Here is a 21,751-nt window from a genome sequence, read left to right as displayed (position 1 = left end):
TTCGTTGATATCATTTTGTCAGCACCCAACCTACAACTTGAAAATGTCTGGACGTGGTAAAGGAGGTAAAGTGAAGGGAAAGGCAAAGAGCCGATCATCCCGTGCCGGACTTCAGTTCCCCGTGGGTCGTATCCACCGTCTGCTGAGGAAGGGCAACTACGCCGAGAGAGTCGGAGCCGGTGCCCCTGTGTACCTGGCCGCCGTTCTTGAGTACTTGGCCGCTGAAGTGTTGGAGTTGGCAGGCAACGCAGCCCGTGACAACAAAAAGACCAGAATCATCCCCCGTCACCTGCAGCTGGCCATCCGCAACGACGAGGAGTTGAACAAACTTCTGTCCGGCGTGACCATCGCCCAGGGTGGTGTTCTGCCCAACATCCAGGCCGTGCTCCTCCCCAAGAAGACCCAGAAGCCCGCCGCCAAGTAAAAAGTCAGCTCTGCCGACTTTTTTGTCTATACCAAACGGCCGTTTTCACGGCCACCCATATTTTTCGAAAAGATGCCTCTATAATATGCAGTGTACATGCACATAAGCATTTATATAAAAAGCACACGTAGATAACACGCTTCTTAGATTATCGAGACAACGGTATATATTAGCGTGCGTGCAGTTGCTTTCAAGAAAAAAGAAACACACACATATTAATTTAAAACTGTCTGTGTTCAATATTTTGATTCCGATTTGCACATTCTATTTGTATTTCGATTAATTTCATTTCTATTACGCTGTCAATTAATACCATCCTCGTCCCTGACTGCATGTAATCAACGTTTTCCCCGATTTAATTTTGTAAAGGAAATCGCCAGACTTAAAAAGAGAGAGAGAGAGAGAGAGAGAGAGAGAGAGAGAGAGAGAGAGAGAGAGAGAGAGAGAGAGAGAGAGAGATAAATAAATAAAAAAAATAAATAAATAGACACTTGGCGCATATAGATGATACAGACTATGGAGAAATTCACGTGAATGTTCGCACAATTTGCGTGCTGTATATATATAACCAGGTCGTTAATTAATTAACATTTCTAACTCAACTGATTTTGTGTGCTTGGATAACGACTTGTCGTATAAAAGGAAATATACAATTCTAGGTTTCTGTGTTTATATAACTGAAGTGTTTGAAACCCATTGATAAGAAACGTATATATATATATACACACATGCATACTCTGTCACATAAATGTTAAATTATTACGATTCATATGTACTTATACTCGATGAAGTGCTACTGTGAATGATACATTTATGTCAGAGATCAATGATATTGAAAGCTAGGGGTGAATATTGTATAAATTGTATGTGCATTAATTTCGAAATCTACATCTGTATAGGCTTATGGATATATCTATAAATGCAATCTGATGTACATGTGATTTTTTTTTTTTTTGATTTTTTTTTGGAGGTAGCTCGAGATAATAAGTTTACGATGTTTGCCTCACACGTTGCTGGTAGATGGTTTCAATCAAATTTTTCAGTATTAGAATTAATATAGGATGAAAAATTAAACGAGAGATCATGCAAATACCAATGTGGGATGAAATGTGTGTTCTGTGAATAAGTGTTTTAACTTCGCATGCTGGTCGCATGACATTCTTGGAAAAGTTTATTACATATTTGGTACCGCATATTATTTCTTTCTAATTTAAGGTAATGGTGTACACTCTGAGGCGCAGCTAAATCATTTGGTGGCGTTAGAAAAAAAAAGGGGGGTGGGGGGGGGGGGATAGATAAATAGATATCGACAGTACGATCAAAAAAGATAGGTTCGCGATGAATACAAAAAATGAATGAATGAATGAATGAAATGGATTTTTAAAATAAAAATTCTTTTTTACAAATTTTAGTTTGTTTAATTAATTAGTGAAGGAATAAAGGAATGGAATTTTTTTTTTCTTTGTCGGATTACAATTCGTATATAAGCAAAACGATTTTACAGCGTATTTTGCACTAGAATGCTGCGTGTAATAGATAAACTAACATATAGTTTTTCCTTTGTCAAATTTGATATTTATGTGTTGGTCTCATTTGTTCTATCCGACAGGTTTTTAAATTTATAACCATTCCTAGAGTAAACATTTTCCCGGCACGTATTTTTGTGTGGCGTGTTTCTGGATGCACGGAGCTGTCGCGTGTTTCGTTAAAAAAGAAACATGAATTACTTCACCCCACAATAAACGACATTGAGTATACATGTCTCAGTAAGTGAACAGGTTATAGCCCTGAATAAGTTTTAAAAAATTATCATTTTTAGAGAGATTGCGCGACTTTTAGCTGTCTGTGCAGTTGCTAAATGATAGTCTGGCCTATGTTTTCGTTTAATTTTAATTATTTTAGTGATATTTTTACGGGCGAAACGCAGAGAATACTTTAGAGATATATCCACATTACGTGTTTTTAGTAGAATAGTTACAATTGCGGCCTATGAAACGTCGAAACAAGGATGCAAACACCAACATCAAAACACACATCGACCTCAGTATGAACAAGCGCTTCGATTTTAGGGGATGTTTTCGAGGACGTCCGCGCTCGATGTAAACAAAAACAGCGAGTGCTTGTGACCCCATTATTTCCTCGTCTTAGTTCGCAGTGAATACAACGCCGTTTCCATTTCGTCCGAAACCATGGCAGATACAGCAACCACAACCCCAGCCAAGAAGAAGGTTACAAAGCCTAAGGTGCCAGCAGCGCACCCCAAGTACGTTGACATGATCAGGGCCGCCCTGGAATCTTTGAAAGAGCGTGGCGGATCTTCCAGACAAGCCATTCTAAAGTACATAATGGCCAACTACAAAGTCGGCAACGACGTCAACTCCATCAACGCCCACTTGAAAATGGCTTTGAAGAACGGAGTGAAGAAAGGTGCTCTGAAACAAGCCAAGGGCACAGGCGCCAGTGGCTCCTTCAAGCTTGGTGACAAGCCCAAGACTGAGAAGAAGCCAAAGGCCAAGAAAGTTGCCAAGCCTAAGGCAGCAAAACCCAAGAAGGCCGCAGCAGCAAAACCAAAGAAGGTAGCCGGAGAGAAAAAGACTGCAGAGAAGAAGAAGAAGTCCCCCAAGAAAGCAGCCGGACCGAAAAAGGTTAAGACTCCAAAGAAGAAGGCAGCAACTAAATCCCCAAAGAAGGCAGCAGCCAAGCCAAAGAAGGTCAAGACACCTAAGAAGTCAGCTGCAAAGAAAGCCAAGACTCCCAAGAAGGCAGCAGCAAAGAAATAAGCAATTCCAGCATCACTGCAGATTGCTCACTTTAAAAAAAAAAAAAAGCCCTGTGACAGCTCTGCTGCGAGTTAGATCAGTAGTGACCTGATTAAAATATCTATTTACCGTATTGATTTAAATAGAATCTGGATTATTAATCTTTGTTTACATATTACGATGATTGTCGGTAATACAACGCATAATATCCGTTATAAAGCCCATATATAAATATGAGCACATGGCATTGTCATTACATGCGATCGAGATCGTATTCCATACGTATTCCGCCATGTTGGTTTATATTTAGAATGCACATGTGACTGCATCGGTTGATCGATTATAGCAGCAATACGTATTATTTATAGACATCACCTACCTACGTATATTATTGGCGTTCTTTAATAACATCTTACCTATTTTTCTAGCACTGGCACCTGATATATTTCCTTTTTAAACGTATTTCTTTACTTCCCTATATAATCATGTTGGGGCTGCAGCATTTCCGGTTTGTGAATGTTACCAATCGTGACGTCAGTAATATACAACGTCATCAGTATACATTGGTAACTTGGTATTTCCGGTAGAAAACCTTTATATATGCACCCCCTTTTTGGGACTGGGGTACCAGAGCATCAGCATCGCTCGCACTAATCAGACCACCTTCATAAACGGTGAGATTCATAGTACGATTAGCAAATTATAGCACGTACAGGGACCTACCATATACTCTGTTCAGGAATTATTTCATTACTAGGATTTTAAGATAATATTTGGGTGCCAGTCTGCTATATATATTTATCACCCCCCTTTTTCCCCATTGTATTTTATACATTTAGGGTGGATAATTTGTGCTACTGTTTACGAGGCAGTATATCTCCCCTGTTTATGTTGTCTTAAATTATAGTATTGTTATTGATTAAAATCTATTTGAAATGTTACCAAGTCTTATGTTTCTCTCTCTCGGATTGTCACACATTATTATATTTGGAAATATGAATTGACGGCGGTGTTGAAATACCGGTCTTTATTAAAAACTAAATACAGTCCAAGACTGTGTTACCCGATATACCTCGGGCACGTTACAGAATTTGGTGGCAGCGGTAAAGGATATATTTGTCTATAATTTCGATGATGTCGAGTAGACCAAGCAGTTCAGCTTCTGACTCGCTAACTGGGCGAGATATGTGTGACGATACGGAGAGAGAAATGGTTACTTTGGGTCCCGCAAATACTAATACTTGTAAATCAGATTTACTTGAACAAGAGACTCTAGGTTCCCCCAGTGGTGAAGTTATTTTAAACTTTAGAGGCCCCCGCCACTGTGATGAAACTCCCGGTTTAGATTGCGGAGATGTGGGTGAATCAAACCCTAGAGAAATCTTAAACATAGTTAAGGACCAAATAAATCACGTACTTAAAGACCAATTGGGACAAATGATGGAAGAACAGTTTTCTAAATTAATGCGGGATCAGTTCTGCAATACGCTGCAGAATCAAATGGCTGCAGCCAGTAGAAATTACTGTAATATGGAAAGCAGCAACGTAGCTTCTCAAGGCGAGAATGTGCGTTTGTCTGGCTCATATATGAGGGAACATAGCATTCCCAGTTCATGTAACGAGGGTGTCAGTAGGGTATATTCCTCAGAAAGGAATTGGCATACTGGCGGCTCGTCGAGTGTTTCAAACAAGAACACTCAGGTAGATACATGTAGTCTAAACAGAGAGACGGGTGACAGAGGTTTCTACTCATATGAAGACCGTCTTGTCGGCGACTCTCAAGGTTATCCCTGTACGAATTACAGGATGAATAGTCCTACAGTAACAGACTCCGAGAATAAATATACGCATAGAACTCGTGTTCATTTTGAAGATCAAGGTCCCTTAGAGTTCAATGAACCAGGTGGTTTGTTTAATGAATTTTCAAGAAACCCACACCAACCCCCGCAGTCTAATTCATTAGAAGGAAGAAACAAAAAGCCCGCGAATTACGACGGCAAAACTTCATGGTCTGACTATTTGATTCAGTTTGAGATGATAGCTGAGTTAAACAAATGGAATAACACAATGAAAGCTTACGAGCTTGCTACTAGCTTGCGTGGAGATGCTCAAACTGTTTTGAGTGATATCAGTCCCGAAATGCGGCGGGACTACACACAGCTTGTAAATGTTCTTAGCTCCCGGTTCGAGCCCCGGAACCAGAGCGAGTTATACCGCGCAAAGATGAAAAATAAAATGAGAAAACGAAATGAAAAATTAGAGGATTTAGCCCAAGATATTAAGTCCTTAGCTAGGTATGCTTACCTCAATGTTACTTCAGAAACTAGAGAACAATTAGCTAAGGATTGTTTTATAGATTCCCTAGGTGATGCCGAACTTGAATGGGCCGTATATCAGGGCAAACCCATTTCACTTCAACAAGCTGTTACTTTAGCGCTCGAATGCGAGGCATTTCAGAACGGACGCAAACAGCGGTCCAATTTAAAAGTTAACAGAGCTATGAACGTTGTTCAAAACACTGAAAATTTCGGACTTCAATCCCAAAAGTCAGTAGTAGACCCTTTATGTCGGGAGATACAGTCCTCCCAAAATAGTAGGCGCACGTATAATAATAGTGATAGGCAGCCTAAGAAGAAAGGCGCTTGTCATTACTGTGGTTTAAACGGACACTGGAAGTCGGAGTGTAGAAAGAGACAGAGAGATCAGAATGCCCTAGCCCAAAAACAGACAAACCAATCCAGAAACGACAATCATAATTTAAACGCCCAGTAGCTGACACTACGGGTCAAGTGCCAGCTAGGATTACCCCTCAAATTAACCCCCAAATGACCCCAAACGTTCCCCATTGCCCCCCTTGTAAGAAATCAGATGCATTGTTTATCAAAGCCACGATTTTAGGAGTGGAATTAGAATGCCTTGTAGACACAGGTTCTACATCTACGATTATGCATTCTGGGAAATATTTTGACATACCAGATGCTTTACGTCCTAAGCTTGAACCTTCTTCTAGTACCCTACGTATGGCTGATGGCAGCCTTGTTAAACCATTGGGATGTGCAATCTTTCCCCTTATTATTGAAGAGCATGAATATGAGCAACCCATTATTGTTGCTAGTATTGATGAACCATTAGTGCTTGGATTTGATTTTCTGGCTCAGTACAAGTGTACAATAGATGCAGCCAGTAACAGTTTACATATTGGTCAAATACATGTGGCCAGGAATCAAAGGTCAATAAGTATGTCCTCTTGTAGAATCAGAGTAAGTGAAGACACAGTACTACCCCCTTCTAGTGAAACAGTAATTAAGGGACGGGTGGAAGGAAACAGTTATTTAACAGAGGGAATACTTGAGCCCTATAGCGAAAAGCTGACTCAGAGCGGTGTTGTTGTAGCTCGAGCACTTGTAAACCTTACAGATGGTTTTGTACCTATGCGAATTGGAAATTTTACAAGTGAAACCATTACTGTTTTCAAAGATACTGTCGCTGCAGTGTGCGATGAAGCTTTACAAATTGAGACGGATAACCCCATAGAGTTGCAAAAAGTTTATCAAATAAACCCCGTTGAGTCACAAGCAATTCCTGAGCATTTAGCCATCTTGTATGAAACCTCCTGCAACTTGTTGAATGAAGAACAAAAATTATCTTTCAAGAATTTGCTACTGAAGCATCAGAATATATTTGCAAAATCTAAAGGTGACCTAGGCGTCACAGATATTATTAAGCATCAAATCAACACTAGCGATGCAGTTCCTATAAAACAAGCAGCTCGCAGGCTCCCAATTACAAAACGTCAAGTTGTTAAGGACGAAGTAGACAAAATGATTAAGAGTGGTGTTATTGAGCCATCTACCAGTCCTTGGGCATCCCCTGTAGTACTCTGTACCAAGAAAGACGGTTCTGTAAGATTTTGTATAGACTATCGACGTCTCAATTCAGTTACTCATAAGGACTCTTACCCCTTGCCCCGTATTGATGATTCTCTTGACGCCCTTCGAGGTTCTAAGTGGTTTTCTACACTTGATCTACAAAGTGGATTTTGGCAGGTTCAAATGAATAACAGTGATGCTGAGAAAACTGCTTTTGTTACAAATGGTGGCCTTTATCAGTTCCGTGTAATGCCTTTTGGACTTTGTAACGCCCCTGCGACCTTTCAACGACTAATGGAATGTGTCCTAAGTGGCCTGAATTTTGAAATTTGTTTGTTGTACATAGACGATATTATTGTCTATTCAGATAGTTTTGAACAACACTTGGAGCGATTATCGACTGTTTTAGAGAAGCTGCATGGAGCAAACCTCAAAGTGTCCCCTAAGAAATGTAAAATGTTTCAACAACAAGTATCCTTCCTTGGCCATATCGTCAGTGCTGATGGCATAGCAACTGACCCTGACAAAACACAAGCCATTAAGGCCTGGCCAAAACCAGAGACTGTTACAGAAGTACGTAGTTTTCTCGGCACCTGTGCATATTACAGGCGATTTATTAAATCATTCAGTGACATAGCAAAACCTCTTTACAAACTGACAGAAAAAGATTCCCAGTTTAACTGGTCAAACAGTTGTCAAGTCTCTTTCAATACGTTGAAAGATTGCCTCACTAATGCCCCCATTTTGGGATACCCTGATTTGACCCAAGAGTTCATCTTAGATACTGATGCCAGTGCATTTTGTATCGGTGCTGTCCTCTCGCAGGTAAAAGATAACAAAGAGCAGGTGGTTGCATATTTCAGTAAGTCACTGTCAAAGCCCGAGCGCAACTACTGCGTGACTCGTCGAGAACTTCTGGCGGTTGTCGAGGGAATTAAACATTTTCACCATTACTTGTATGGCCAACACTTTTCTGTCAGAACTGATCATGGTGCTCTAAACTGGTTGATGCAGTTCAAAAATCCTGAGGGACAAATGGCCCGCTGGCTTGAAGTACTTTCTGTATACGATTTTTCTATTTCCCATCGCCCTGGTAAGTCCCACGGAAATGCTGATGGTCTTTCTCGACGACCTTGTGGCGAGTGTCAATACTGTAAAAGAAAAGAAAATCGTGAAGTTGAGGAAGAAGAAAAAGAGTGTACTCATGATATTTGTGTTGTAAGAAGTCAAAAGCAAATTGCTCCGTCTGTGACTCAAGTTATTGATCAATATAACGAAATTAGTGATCAATTACCAGAAAATAATGATCATTCTATAGCTGAGCAATGGCAAGCTACTAGGAAAATTGAGTTAAAGGCCGCTCAAACTAGTGACCCCATTATTTCAATAGTATATAAGTGGAAAGAGTCATCCACTCGCCCCTCATGGCAAGAGATTTCCCATTTAGGTGTAGAACTTAAAATCTTTTGGTCACAATGGGATCGACTAATTATAGATGACGGTGTTTTGTACAGACAGTGGACAGACAAAAGTCATGATAAGCAGGTGCTACAGGTTGTCCTACCTACTTCTTTACGTATAGAGGTTCTCACCATGCTTCACTGTGACCCATCTGCTGGTCATTTTGGCATTTTAAGGACATTACATCGGGTTCGCTTGAGGTTTTATTGGCCCTATGTCAAGAGAGATGTTATACAATGGTGCCATGAATGCCCAACTTGTCAGATACATAATCCAGTTACTAAACAACCAAAAGCTTGCTTGAAACAATACCATGTTGGAGCTCCATTGGAGAGAGTTGCCCTGGATATTTTTGGTCCCTTGCCCCGAACAAAGTCAGGAAAAACATATATTTTGGTCATAAGTGATTACTTTACTCGCTGGACAGAGAGTTACCCATTAGCAAATATAGAAGCTTCTACCGTAGCTCATACCTTTGTATGCCAGTTCATCTGTAAATTTGGTGTTCCACGTCAGGTCCATACTGACCAAGGCACCCAGTTTGAATCCGACCTGTTTAAGGAGATATGTAGAATATTAGATATAGATAAAACTAGGACGACTCCTTACCACCCCCAGAGTGATGGTCTTGTAGAGCGATTCAATCGAACTTTAAAGTGTATGTTAAATAAATACGTAGGCAAGCACCCTAAAGATTGGGATACTTATTTGCCCCTGCTCATGCTAGCCTACAGATCATCTGTACACGATAGTACTGGTGAGACACCAAGTTTGCTGATGTTGGGTAGAGAGGTGGAACTCCCCATAGATATGTTATTTGGACGGAACGATAGCCCAAAACTCTCTAGTGACTCTTACAATGAGTATGTCAAAAACTTACAAGCTACATTATACGATGTTCACGAGCTTGCAAGAGCCCAAATGCTAAAAGCTGGAGCCAGGCAGAAGAAGAAATATGACCATAATGCAAAACAAAACCAATACAAAATAGGAGATCTAGTTTTGCTTAACGCCAAACGTATTAGCAAATTGAACCCCAAGTTTTGTAGAAATTGGGAGGGTCCATATACCATTACTAAGAAAATTTCAGATCTTACTTATGAAATTCAGCGAGGTTCCTCTGGGGTCCTGAAAATTGTCCACCATAACCTTTTAAGGCCTTACTTTGGAAAGACTGGCACTCATTAAGCTATAATATGAGTAAAAACAGAATGATTCAGTATACTTCTACATAAAGTATATAGCATTTGTCTGGAAAAAAAAAAAAGTGTATTTGAAATCTTTGTCCTTACCTGTATTTATTTTAATAACTCAGATGATACTGGACTGCAGAGCCTGCACTCGGTCTTTCCAAACAAGGAGGCAACTCTACAGGCATTTCGCAGAAGTGCATGGCGATTACCTAGAATGTAACTTCTGCAGATTCACATTACCAGGTACCAGGAAATATCTAATGGTCCGCCATCTCAACAACAAGCACCCGGATAAACCTGTATTGTATTCTGTGAAGCGTAGAGAGGCTTTCCACAATGACGCTTCAGCATCCTCTGGTTATGTGCCGAGGCCATTCCACAGGTCTCCACGACGCCAGTCCCCTCGGAGATCGTCCTCCAAGAGATCCCCATCTAGAACTGCGTCAGCCACTTCGTCTCATCCTCGACGAAAGTATCCAGAGGATTCTCCAGCCGCCTCAACCGTCCCTCCTCCTATCACACCACTGAGGTCTCCCTCGATCTCCATTTCCTTGGGAAGCCCCATGGAGGTGGATCTCTATGGACTGGATGGGCCAGCGGAGACTCCACCTCGGAGGGTTTTGCTGAACAAAAAGCCTTCGGTAGCATCCAGACCAGCTAGAGCTCCATCTCCCCTCCAACCTTCAAGAGCCGTTTCATTGCTGACCAGGCCCGTTCCGGCTTTGGCTTCCACTGCACCAGATCCTGAACCCGCCTTTTCAGAGCCGGTTTGGTCTGCATGCCCCGAGTCCCTGTTGTCCACGTCATCCATTCCCATGTCAGCACCTGAGCTACCATCTTCTTCCACTGTACCAGCTGTTTCTTCTGCTGAATCTTCGTTGGAACCCACTTTGCCTCCATTTGCACCTCCAGTTGTGTCTTTGGCCAATGAGACGACGTCCGGAACTCCTTTTTCGGCATCAACGGAATCGTTGCTCCAGGAACTGTTTCCTGATCTGTATCCCTCTTCCTCATCTCCTGAGAAGAGCTCCCTGGATGTCAATACTGTCAGTACCGTCGACCTAACAACAGCTAGTTGTCAACCAATCAACACCCCTAGTTATGTTCTTCATCGATGTGAGAGGTCAGATCCAGCCCTGGCATCGTCTCATCTGGCCAATGACCCCAGGCTTTTCTTTGCTGGAGCTCCCAGTGCCCAGGAAGATGATTTCGTGGCCCGAATAATGCAGAAAGCCAATCGTGAGGCAAAGAGTTTAGGTAATTCTCACCGTAAGGTATCTTTCATCCCTCGAGGATTCAGCAATGTCACTCGTGTGGAAGAACTGTCGTTTCCAGATGGTCGTGTCTACAAAATGAAATCAACACTGGTTAGAGACACTGAATATTCCATCATGGATTCGAAATGTACTCAAACAGACAATGTCCCCGCCTGTGTCGTCCCTACCCCTGTTTCCAGATGTGACGCTTTCACACAAGTTTCCACTGTCCAGACCTTCACCCTGGGAGATTAGCTGATCCATCTTTGTGTGTGTTCCTCCTTTGTCCCATCCCTGTATCTGATTGGAACTCTAGTATTTATAAGTGAGAACATTTAATCTATGAGATGCTATATACATATATAGTACTGTCATATAGTATCGAATTTGTTTTATTATATTATTACAATTATTTTATGTATATTGTTTATGTATGCCATAAGATATCTATTATTATCCATGGTGAATGTACATAAAGTACATTGCCATGTTTCAGATGTGAGTACTTATACCTGTACATGCATGTATAATGATATCTCATGTATTAATTATCATTTCTCATTGTTGTTGTTACAATATTTATTGATGATATTTCCTTGAAAACATGTGGTAAGTTTGTTTGCTATTTATTGTTCACTGTATGTTTAATAGTTTACTTACCGTTCGAGGACGAACGCTTTTTCAACGTCGGGGGTGATGTGACAGCTCTGCTGCGAGTTAGATCAGTAGTGACCTGATTAAAATATCTATTTACCGTATTGATTTAAATAGAATCTGGATTATTAATCTTTGTTTACATATTACGATGATTGTCGGTAATACAACGCATAATATCCGTTATAAAGCCCATATATAAATATGAGCACATGGCATTGTCATTACATGCGATCGAGATCGTATTCCATACGTATTCCGCCATGTTGGTTTATATTTAGAATGCACATGTGACTGCATCGGTTGATCGATTATAGCAGCAATACGTATTATTTATAGACATCACCTACCTACGTATATTATTGGCGTTCTTTAATAACATCTTACCTATTTTTCTAGCACTGGCACCTGATATATTTCCTTTTTAAACGTATTTCTTTACTTCCCTATATAATCATGTTGGGGCTGCAGCATTTCCGGTTTGTGAATGTTACCAATCGTGACGTCAGTAATATACAACGTCATCAGTATACATTGGTAACTTGGTATTTCCGGTAGAAAACCTTTATATATGCACCCCCTTTTTGGGACTGGGGTACCAGAGCATCAGCATCGCTCGCACTAATCAGACCACCTTCATAAACGGTGAGATTCATAGTACGATTAGCAAATTATAGCACGTACAGGGACCTACCATATACTCTGTTCAGGAATTATTTCATTACTAGGATTTTAAGATAATATTTGGGTGCCAGTCTGCTATATATATTTATCACCCCCCTTTTTCCCCATTGTATTTTATACATTTAGGGTGGATAATTTGTGCTACTGTTTACGAGGCAGTATATCTCCCCTGTTTATGTTGTCTTAAATTATAGTATTGTTATTGATTAAAATCTATTTGAAATGTTACCAAGTCTTATGTTTCTCTCTCTCGGATTGTCACACATTATTATATTTGGAAATATGAATTGACGGCGGTGTTGAAATACCGGTCTTTATTAAAAACTAAATACAGTCCAAGACTGTGTTACCCGATATACCTCGGGCACGTTACAAGCCCTTTTCAGGGCTACCCATATTTTTCGAAAAGATGTCTCAATTACAAATAACAAAGAAACGTACATGTGTGTGTGTGTGTGTGTGTGTGTGTGTCATAAATGTAACATTACATGCTTGCGTGCATATCTAATAAAACATAGTTTTTAAAATCGCATAAAAAAAAGGTGACGACTGTCGGTATTCATTCCATGTATTCATTCATTCATTACTTTATTTCTTCATTTGTATTGGAAATATCATCCATTGATTATGAATGATATAATGAACAAAAAACAGACACAAACAAAATGAATTGACATGCATTATTACTACCTGTGCATGTTTTCCTATATTTAGAAAATGTTAGTCTCTGCACTTGACATATATTCACATGAAACATGTAATGAATATGACATTTTTAGCCTTTATATTAAACTTGTAAAAAAAATAATATTAATGTGCAAATGATATCTTTTTTTTTAAACAATAGCATGCCCACCCTGCCTCTGTCCCCAACATTACAAAAAAAAAAAACCCAAAAAACCCATAAATAACCCACCAAACACCTAACACCCCCCTTCCAAGGAGAATTTTTTTATTTTTATTTTTTTTATGATAATAAGAATAAATAATTAAGGGATATGAAAATATCACAAATGAGACAATCAGTCGAATGAGGCCTGTTTAATTCACAATATTTTGAATTCATATTTCAGCATATAACACTTACTTTTTAATCTTTTTTACATGCCATTGGAATGTTTTAACAGAAGAACTCATTTAAATGTAATTGTTAATTCAACAAGTACATATCTAATCATAGATGTAGGATGAGGCTGCATGCACATTACCTTTTTTTTTTTATTTGACATGTGATTGAATTCGTGCTTGTCAATCTTTTTCAAAAGCAAACAAAAAATAAATAAGGGGCATAGTCATAATTATTATTTTGTTGAATTCTACAGGACAGGAACATGTGAAATGTGCATATACAGGATGAAATATACATGATTGTGTCAGTCACTATGAATGTGGGAACAGCAGACTATTCTCATTTCTCTCTGCATTTACAGGATGAGTGCACTGGATTACATCCCATGGCATTTTCTGTGATATCGTGGTAAGTTTATTTATTTATTTATATATTTTGTTTTTGTTTTAATATTCTAATATGTGTACATATATATACAACGTACTTAGTGCATCTTGATTATGTATTGTTCTCTCTTCTCTAAACATTTTTGGCTTCTGAAAAAAATATATAATGCGACTCGACCTTTTAGGGTATACATATACATTATATCAGTTATGAATTTGATGGATGTATTTAACGGATTATAGGGCCTACATGTATGCATTGAGTTGCTATGAGTTGTTGATTTTAATCTGATTATGAACATGAAAATCGCTGAATAGTTTTAAAGACATGTATATGTTGTATTTCTATCGAAATTTGCTGTTAGTCTTATACTGGTTGCTTTTCTGTATCTCTTAAATTCAAATTTCACCGATATACGCCTAATTTTCTAAGTTCACAAATTCTGTGCAAAAGCCGGATTGAAATGATTTTGCACCGGGCCAATGGGCACGAGTTATTACCGACTAATCACAGGCCGGCTCTCTCAGTTAGATAACCAATGGCAATGGTCGTTAGTGAGGGCGCGGTGATTTTGAAGGCAGACCTGTTATTCATTCGACTCGGTATAAAATTTATGCAGAGAGCGAACTGCCTCATTCATTCATTTGACACTCGTCGAAGATGGCTCGTACAAAGCAGACTGCAAGAAAATCTACCGGAGGAAAGGCTCCACGTAAACAACTGGCTACCAAGGCCGCCCGTAAGAGCGCCCCAGCCACTGGTGGAGTCAAGAAACCCCACAGATACAGGCCCGGAACCGTCGCTCTCCGTGAGATCAGGAGATACCAGAAAAGCACAGAGTTGCTCATCAGGAAATTGCCCTTCCAGCGTCTGGTCCGTGAGATTGCTCAGGACTTCAAGACTGATCTGCGTTTCCAGAGCTCCGCCGTCATGGCTCTCCAGGAAGCCAGCGAAGCTTACCTTGTTGGACTCTTTGAGGACACCAACTTGTGCGCTATCCACGCCAAGAGAGTCACCATCATGCCCAAAGACATCCAGCTTGCCAGACGTATCCGTGGCGAGAGAGCTTAAATTTCTTTGTCTCTGACAAATACAAAACGGCCGTTTTCACGGCCACCTAAATATTTAGAAAAGATGCCTATATTACAATCAATGACGACTACAATTCAACGAAATTGCATAAGTAAAAAGTGCACATTTTGAAAACATGAGATTAAACCCTACACACATAATATGTACTTCTAAACTCTGCCCTTCTTATCATATTTCACTGTGAACTACAAACATGACAATGGTCAATGTGTAGAATGATTTGATCTGACACAATATAAAAGGCCCTTCTGAAGAGAATATATTATACTATACCATACAGCTATACATATGATTGCATTGTGATTGTTTTTTCTCTCTGAAAGTTGTGCATTTAGTCATAACATTACAAGAAAAATATTGCCGGAAAATGTAGGGCTGTACTTGCATCACTACTTAAAATTTACCAACAGAAATGTGTATGGCACATAATATTTTATAATTATTGCAACCATATTTGATTCTTATACTACAGTCTCAGACATTCGTGCTATGATGCTCGCACATATAACTGTGTGTTATGTTAAAGAAAATATAAAGATAGTGCAACGAATTTGTTTAAAAGTAGGAAAATTCACTACTAAAAGAGCGATTCTGCATGAAATTGAAATTTGTGTAATATTTGTCCCCTGTAGTTCTTTTTTCATATTTCAGTGGTAAAGTATGTCATGAGCATGTGTTCATGTTCTTGTCGGATTTTGCTTTCTTTTATTCGGTTTCCTTGTAAAGAATGGAAAGTGTATTTTTTATCTCAATGAAATGAACACTTGACTGAATCACTGGTGCATAATTCATCAAAAAGGGAAGAAATACACATTGAAATTATACACTATAACTGAAATTGCTAAAGTAAATATCATCATATTGCATTATGTTTTCATTTTGATATGTACTCACCGGTAAGAAAAATGATTTTTTTTTCTTTGCATGTATTTATTACTAGATTTAATACAGAATGTGTGTTTACACTTTAAAAATGATATTAAACAAAAGCAAAATGATAATAATTATTGTGTTCCTATGTTTTGGTAAGATGTAGAAAATCTGGAACAAATGATTTATTCAATACCACCATCCCTCTTTTTAAAAAAAAAGAAACCCAAAAAAGTTTTATTAAATATAAGAGAAAAGTGCCTGCAGACAATATGTCAACAAACAAGCGCCGAGGCGCGTTTACACTGTAGCCAATCAGCGTTGAGTTTACTTATTGCTAATTTTTCCCTGCCGAACTTTTCAAGGTAGAATGCTCTCTCACGGGTCGTAAATAAAGGGCTTTATAAGCTGTTCACGCGGCAGTAGATAATCATTTCAGTACACTTTAACTGAGAGAAAACATGTCTGGACGTGGTAAAGGAGGAAAAGGACTTGGAAAGGGGGGCGCCAAGCGTCACAGGAAAGTCTTGAGAGATAACATCCAGGGTATCACCAAGCCCGCCATCCGTCGTCTTGCACGCAGAGGTGGAGTCAAACGTATCTCCGGACTCATCTACGAGGAGACCCGTGGTGTCCTGAAGGTGTTCCTTGAGAACGTCATCCGTGACGCAGTCACATACACAGAGCACGCCAAGAGGAAGACCGTCACAGCCATGGACGTTGTCTACGCTCTGAAGAGACAGGGACGTACCCTCTACGGATTCGGTGGTTAGACAACCAACCGCCTTTGTGCTACACGCACAGGACAACAAACGGCCGTTTTAACGGCCACCAAATTTTTAGAAAAGATGCCTCTATCACACATGTTGTGAAATGTTGTACATACTGGGTTATGATATATGTATATCTGACATAAGGAATAGGAGTTAGTGGAATACAGAAAGGGTTATTGATAAGTACTTAATGTTAAGGCAAGTTCAAACCACCACCCGTTCCCTAACCCCCCCCACCCCCCCCCCCCAAAAAAAAACAAAACAAAACAAGACACACACATCATTGTCAATCACACCTTTCCCTGACATGCTTTCTATATTCAAATTTGACTAGGACTATAACTCAGAAAAAATATCAATTGCACCTTATTTCATTCAACCCAACCACATTTGTATTTTTATTATTTCTTTTTTAACAATCTTGATATTTAGAATAAGGACCAAATCATTCCGTGCAGTTTAAACAAAGCAATATATTTCACCAGCTGTTAGATATAAATGTTTGGTTATTTTTTTATTCCAAAAATCTATATTATAACATGTTTAAATAGACACATAATATGTAAACATAAACACATCATTTATCGATTGTTTTCTGATATTTGAATATCAATAAATTACAATGAAATAATATATGGGCTATTGTGGACCATATTCAAGTCTTAAAATCTGCGGAAGTGAATTATCGTTGTAACAATTAATAGGTGGGGAAATAAATTAGAATATACAGCATAGTAGTGTGCCCAGAATATGTTGTTACAGATTTATTATAACATTAGATAATAGTATTCAACAGACAGATCATATGTTAAATTGTTCAGCTACAACTATCAGTTATGTGCCATTATAGATAAACACAACTATATATAAACACAACTATAAATAAACACAACCGATGGGAATCTTCTGTACTCTAAGACTATTACATCGAAAATAGGAGAAATCTGTGGAAATCGGGCACATGTGCTGTAATTGGGAAAGATTTTGTTTTTATTGTACATGCACGTACCCCTCTGATGCATAATTTGTATTTGATGTATGTGTATTTGAGGGTTTTTTTTTTCTTCATGTATTTGTTTATTTTCCTTAAAGGACTGTTTAAGAAATTGACAGCATTACAATGACACAACCAGTACACACAACTGAAACAGTTGTTTACTATTGCATTATAAAGATGGTAGCTTTTCGAAAAATTTGTGTGGCCCTGAAAAGGGCCGTTTTGTTTTATCAAACTGCCACTGCTTGCAGTTTACTTGCTGCTGGTGTACTTGGTGACAGCCTTGGTGCCTTCAGAGACAGCGTGCTTGGCCAATTCACCGGGCAGGAGAAGACGGACTGCAGTCTGGATTTCTCTGCTGGTGATGGTTGAGCGTTTGTTGTAGTGGGCCAGGCGGGAAGCCTCGGCGGCGATTCTCTCGAAGATGTCATTGACGAAAGAATTCATGATGCTCATGGCCTTGCTGGAAACTCCAGTGTCAGGGTGCACCTGCTTCAGGACTTTGTAGATGTAGATAGCGTAGGATTCCCTCCTCCTCCTGCGCTTTTTCTTGTCCCCAGTTCTCTGGGCCTTGGCCTTGGTGGCGGCTTTCTTAGCTCCTTTAGATCCGACTTTGGGTGGCATGTTTACAGATTGCTGGCAAACTGAAACTATGAGTGGCGCTAAGCGAATCGCGGCCTTATATATCACGCGAGGGGGATTGAAGCGAACAGGTAAATTGCGGACGTCCTTGTAAACATTAAATTGGTCGGTTTGCCCGAGGTGCGTATAAGACAAGCATAGCGATTGGCGGAACATTTCAATCCGTGGAAGTGTTTAAATAGCGTGGCGCAGCGCATCGTGTGTTATTCGTTGATATCATTTTGTCAGCACCCAACCTACAACTTGAAAATGTCTGGACGTGGTAAAGGAGGTAAAGTGAAGGGAAAGGCAAAGAGCCGATCATCCCGTGCCGGACTTCAGTTCCCCGTGGGTCGTATCCACCGTCTGCTGAGGAAGGGCAACTACGCCGAGAGAGTCGGAGCCGGTGCCCCTGTGTACCTGGCCGCCGTTCTTGAGTACTTGGCCGCTGAAGTGTTGGAGTTGGCAGGCAACGCAGCCCGTGACAACAAAAAGACCAGAATCATCCCCCGTCACCTGCAGCTGGCCATCCGCAACGACGAGGAGTTGAACAAACTTCTGTCCGGCGTGACCATCGCCCAGGGTGGTGTTCTGCCCAACATCCAGGCCGTGCTCCTCCCCAAGAAGACCCAGAAGCCCGCCGCCAAGTAAAAAGTCAGCTCTGCCGACTTTTTTGTCTATACCAAACGGCCGTTTTCACGGCCACCCATATTTTTCGAAAAGATGCCTCTATAATATGCAGTGTACATGCACATAAGCATTTATATAAAAAGCACACGTAGATAACACGCTTCTTAGATTATCGAGACAACGGTATATATTAGCGTGCGTGCAGTTGCTTTCAAGAAAAAAGAAACACACACATATTAATTTAAAACTGTCTGTGTTCAATATTTTGATTCCGATTTGCACATTCTATTTGTATTTCGATTAATTTCATTTCTATTACGCTGTCAATTAATACCATCCTCGTCCCTGACTGCATGTAATCAACGTTTTCCCCGATTTAATTTTGTAAAGGAAATCGCCAGACTTAAAAAGAGAGAGAGAGAGAGAGAGAGAGAGAGAGAGAGAGAGAGAGAGAGAGAGAGAGAGAGAGAGATAAATAAATAAAAAAAATAAATAAATAGACACTTGGCGCATATAGATGATACAGACTATGGAGAAATTCACGTGAATGTTCGCACAATTTGCGTGCTGTATATATATAACCAGGTCGTTAATTAATTAACATTTCTAACTCAACTGATTTTGTGTGCTTGGATAACGACTTGTCGTATAAAAGGAAATATACAATTCTAGGTTTCTGTGTTTATATAACTGAAGTGTTTGAAACCCATTGATAAGAAACGTATATATATATATACACACATGCATACTCTGTCACATAAATGTTAAATTATTACGATTCATATGTACTTATACTCGATGAAGTGCTACTGTGAATGATACATTTATGTCAGAGATCAATGATATTGAAAGCTAGGGGTGAATATTGTATAAATTGTATGTGCATTAATTTCGAAATCTACATCTGTATAGGCTTATGGATATATCTATAAATGCAATCTGATGTACATGTGATTTTTTTTTTTTTTGATTTTTTTTTGGAGGTAGCTCGAGATAATAAGTTTACGATGTTTGCCTCACACGTTGCTGGTAGATGGTTTCAATCAAATTTTTCAGTATTAGAATTAATATAGGATGAAAAATTAAACGAGAGATCATGCAAATACCAATGTGGGATGAAATGTGTGTTCTGTGAATAAGTGTTTTAACTTCGCATGCTGGTCGCATGACATTCTTGGAAAAGTTTATTACATATTTGGTACCGCATATTATTTCTTTCTAATTTAAGGTAATGGTGTACACTCTGAGGCGCAGCTAAATCATTTGGTGGCGTTAGAAAAAAAAAGGGGGGTGGGGGGGGGGGATAGATAAATAGATATCGACAGTACGATCAAAAAAGATAGGTTCGCGATGAATACAAAAAATGAATGAATGAATGAATGAAATGGATTTTTAAAATAAAAATTCTTTTTTACAAATTTTAGTTTGTTTAATTAATTAGTGAAGGAATAAAGGAATGGAATTTTTTTTTTCTTTGTCGGATTACAATTCGTATATAAGCAAAACGATTTTACAGCGTATTTTGCACTAGAATGCTGCGTGTAATAGATAAACTAACATATAGTTTTTCCTTTGTCAAATTTGATATTTATGTGTTGGTCTCATTTGTTCTATCCGACAGGTTTTTAAATTTATAACCATTCCTAGAGTAAACATTTTCCCGGCACGTATTTTTGTGTGGCGTGTTTCTGGATGCACGGAGCTGTCGCGTGTTTCGTTAAAAAAGAAACATGAATTACTTCACCCCACAATAAACGACATTGAGTATACATGTCTCAGTAAGTGAACAGGTTATAGCCCTGAATAAGTTTTAAAAAATTATCATTTTTAGAGAGATTGCGCGACTTTTAGCTGTCTGTGCAGTTGCTAAATGATAGTCTGGCCTATGTTTTCGTTTAATTTTAATTATTTTAGTGATATTTTTACGGGCGAAACGCAGAGAATACTTTAGAGATATATCCACATTACGTGTTTTTAGTAGAATAGTTACAATTGCGGCCTATGAAACGTCGAAACAAGGATGCAAACACCAACATCAAAACACACATCGACCTCAGTATGAACAAGCGCTTCGATTTTAGGGGATGTTTTCGAGGACGTCCGCGCTCGATGTAAACAAAAACAGCGAGTGCTTGTGACCCCATTATTTCCTCGTCTTAGTTCGCAGTGAATACAACGCCGTTTCCATTTCGTCCGAAACCATGGCAGATACAGCAACCACAACCCCAGCCAAGAAGAAGGTTACAAAGCCTAAGGTGCCAGCAGCGCACCCCAAGTACGTTGACATGATCAGGGCCGCCCTGGAATCTTTGAAAGAGCGTGGCGGATCTTCCAGACAAGCCATTCTAAAGTACATAATGGCCAACTACAAAGTCGGCAACGACGTCAACTCCATCAACGCCCACTTGAAAATGGCTTTGAAGAACGGAGTGAAGAAAGGTGCTCTGAAACAAGCCAAGGGCACAGGCGCCAGTGGCTCCTTCAAGCTTGGTGACAAGCCCAAGACTGAGAAGAAGCCAAAGGCCAAGAAAGTTGCCAAGCCTAAGGCAGCAAAACCCAAGAAGGCCGCAGCAGCAAAACCAAAGAAGGTAGCCGGAGAGAAAAAGACTGCAGAGAAGAAGAAGAAGTCCCCCAAGAAAGCAGCCGGACCGAAAAAGGTTAAGACTCCAAAGAAGAAGGCAGCAACTAAATCCCCAAAGAAGGCAGCAGCCAAGCCAAAGAAGGTCAAGACACCTAAGAAGTCAGCTGCAAAGAAAGCCAAGACTCCCAAGAAGGCAGCAGCAAAGAAATAAGCAATTCCAGCATCACTGCAGATTGCTCACTTTAAAAAAAAAAAAAAGCCCTTTTCAGGGCTACCCATATTTTTCGAAAAGATGTCTCAATTACAAATAACAAAGAAACGTACATGTGTGTGTGTGTGTGTGTGTGTGTGTGTCATAAATGTAACATTACATGCTTGCGTGCATATCTAATAAAACATAGTTTTTAAAATCGCATAAAAAAAAGGTGACG

General features: G+C 39.6%; 7 protein-coding genes across 7 annotated transcripts; 6 read left to right on the top strand and 1 right to left on the bottom strand.

Annotated features, from left to right (window-relative positions):
- Positions 1-17: 17 nt before the first annotated feature.
- Positions 18-832, top strand: LOC128173482 (histone H2A-like). The gene has a single exon (XM_052839183.1). It carries the CDS (start codon positions 44-46, stop codon positions 422-424), a length of 381 nt encoding a protein of 126 aa, XP_052695143.1. The 5' UTR covers positions 18-43; the 3' UTR covers positions 425-832.
- A 1,781-nt stretch (positions 833-2,613) lies between these two features.
- On the top strand, positions 2,614-3,204 carry LOC128173983 (histone H1-delta-like). The gene has a single exon (XM_052839636.1). The coding sequence runs from the start codon at positions 2,614-2,616 to the stop codon at positions 3,202-3,204; it is 591 nt and encodes a 196-aa protein (XP_052695596.1).
- Positions 3,205-14,370: 11,166 nt separating this feature from the next.
- Positions 14,371-15,205, top strand: LOC128173128 (histone H3). The gene has a single exon (XM_052838847.1). The coding sequence runs from the start codon at positions 14,417-14,419 to the stop codon at positions 14,825-14,827; it is 411 nt and encodes a 136-aa protein (XP_052694807.1). The 5' UTR covers positions 14,371-14,416; the 3' UTR covers positions 14,828-15,205.
- Positions 15,206-16,008: 803 nt separating this feature from the next.
- LOC128173129 (histone H4) lies at positions 16,009-16,554 on the top strand. The gene has a single exon (XM_052838848.1). The coding sequence runs from the start codon at positions 16,180-16,182 to the stop codon at positions 16,489-16,491; it is 312 nt and encodes a 103-aa protein (XP_052694808.1). The 5' UTR covers positions 16,009-16,179; the 3' UTR covers positions 16,492-16,554.
- A 1,186-nt stretch (positions 16,555-17,740) lies between these two features.
- Positions 17,741-18,112, bottom strand: LOC128173982 (histone H2B). Its single transcript, XM_052839634.1, has one exon. The coding sequence runs from the start codon at positions 18,110-18,112 to the stop codon at positions 17,741-17,743; it is 372 nt and encodes a 123-aa protein (XP_052695594.1).
- Positions 18,113-18,233: 121 nt separating this feature from the next.
- LOC128172402 (histone H2A-like) lies at positions 18,234-19,666 on the top strand. The gene has a single exon (XM_052838201.1). It carries the CDS (start codon positions 18,380-18,382, stop codon positions 18,758-18,760), a length of 381 nt encoding a protein of 126 aa, XP_052694161.1. The 5' UTR covers positions 18,234-18,379; the 3' UTR covers positions 18,761-19,666.
- Positions 19,667-20,940: 1,274 nt separating this feature from the next.
- On the top strand, positions 20,941-21,531 carry LOC128173981 (histone H1-delta-like). The gene has a single exon (XM_052839633.1). The coding sequence runs from the start codon at positions 20,941-20,943 to the stop codon at positions 21,529-21,531; it is 591 nt and encodes a 196-aa protein (XP_052695593.1).
- The last annotated feature ends 220 nt before the right edge of the window (positions 21,532-21,751 follow it).

This window comes from Crassostrea angulata, chromosome 2 (genome assembly GCF_025612915.1).
Source record: "Crassostrea angulata isolate pt1a10 chromosome 2, ASM2561291v2, whole genome shotgun sequence".
Taxonomy (NCBI): domain Eukaryota; kingdom Metazoa; phylum Mollusca; class Bivalvia; order Ostreida; family Ostreidae; genus Magallana; species Magallana angulata.
The sequence above is the reverse complement of the archived record's forward strand: the minus strand, read 5'-3'. Positions and strand labels throughout refer to the sequence as shown.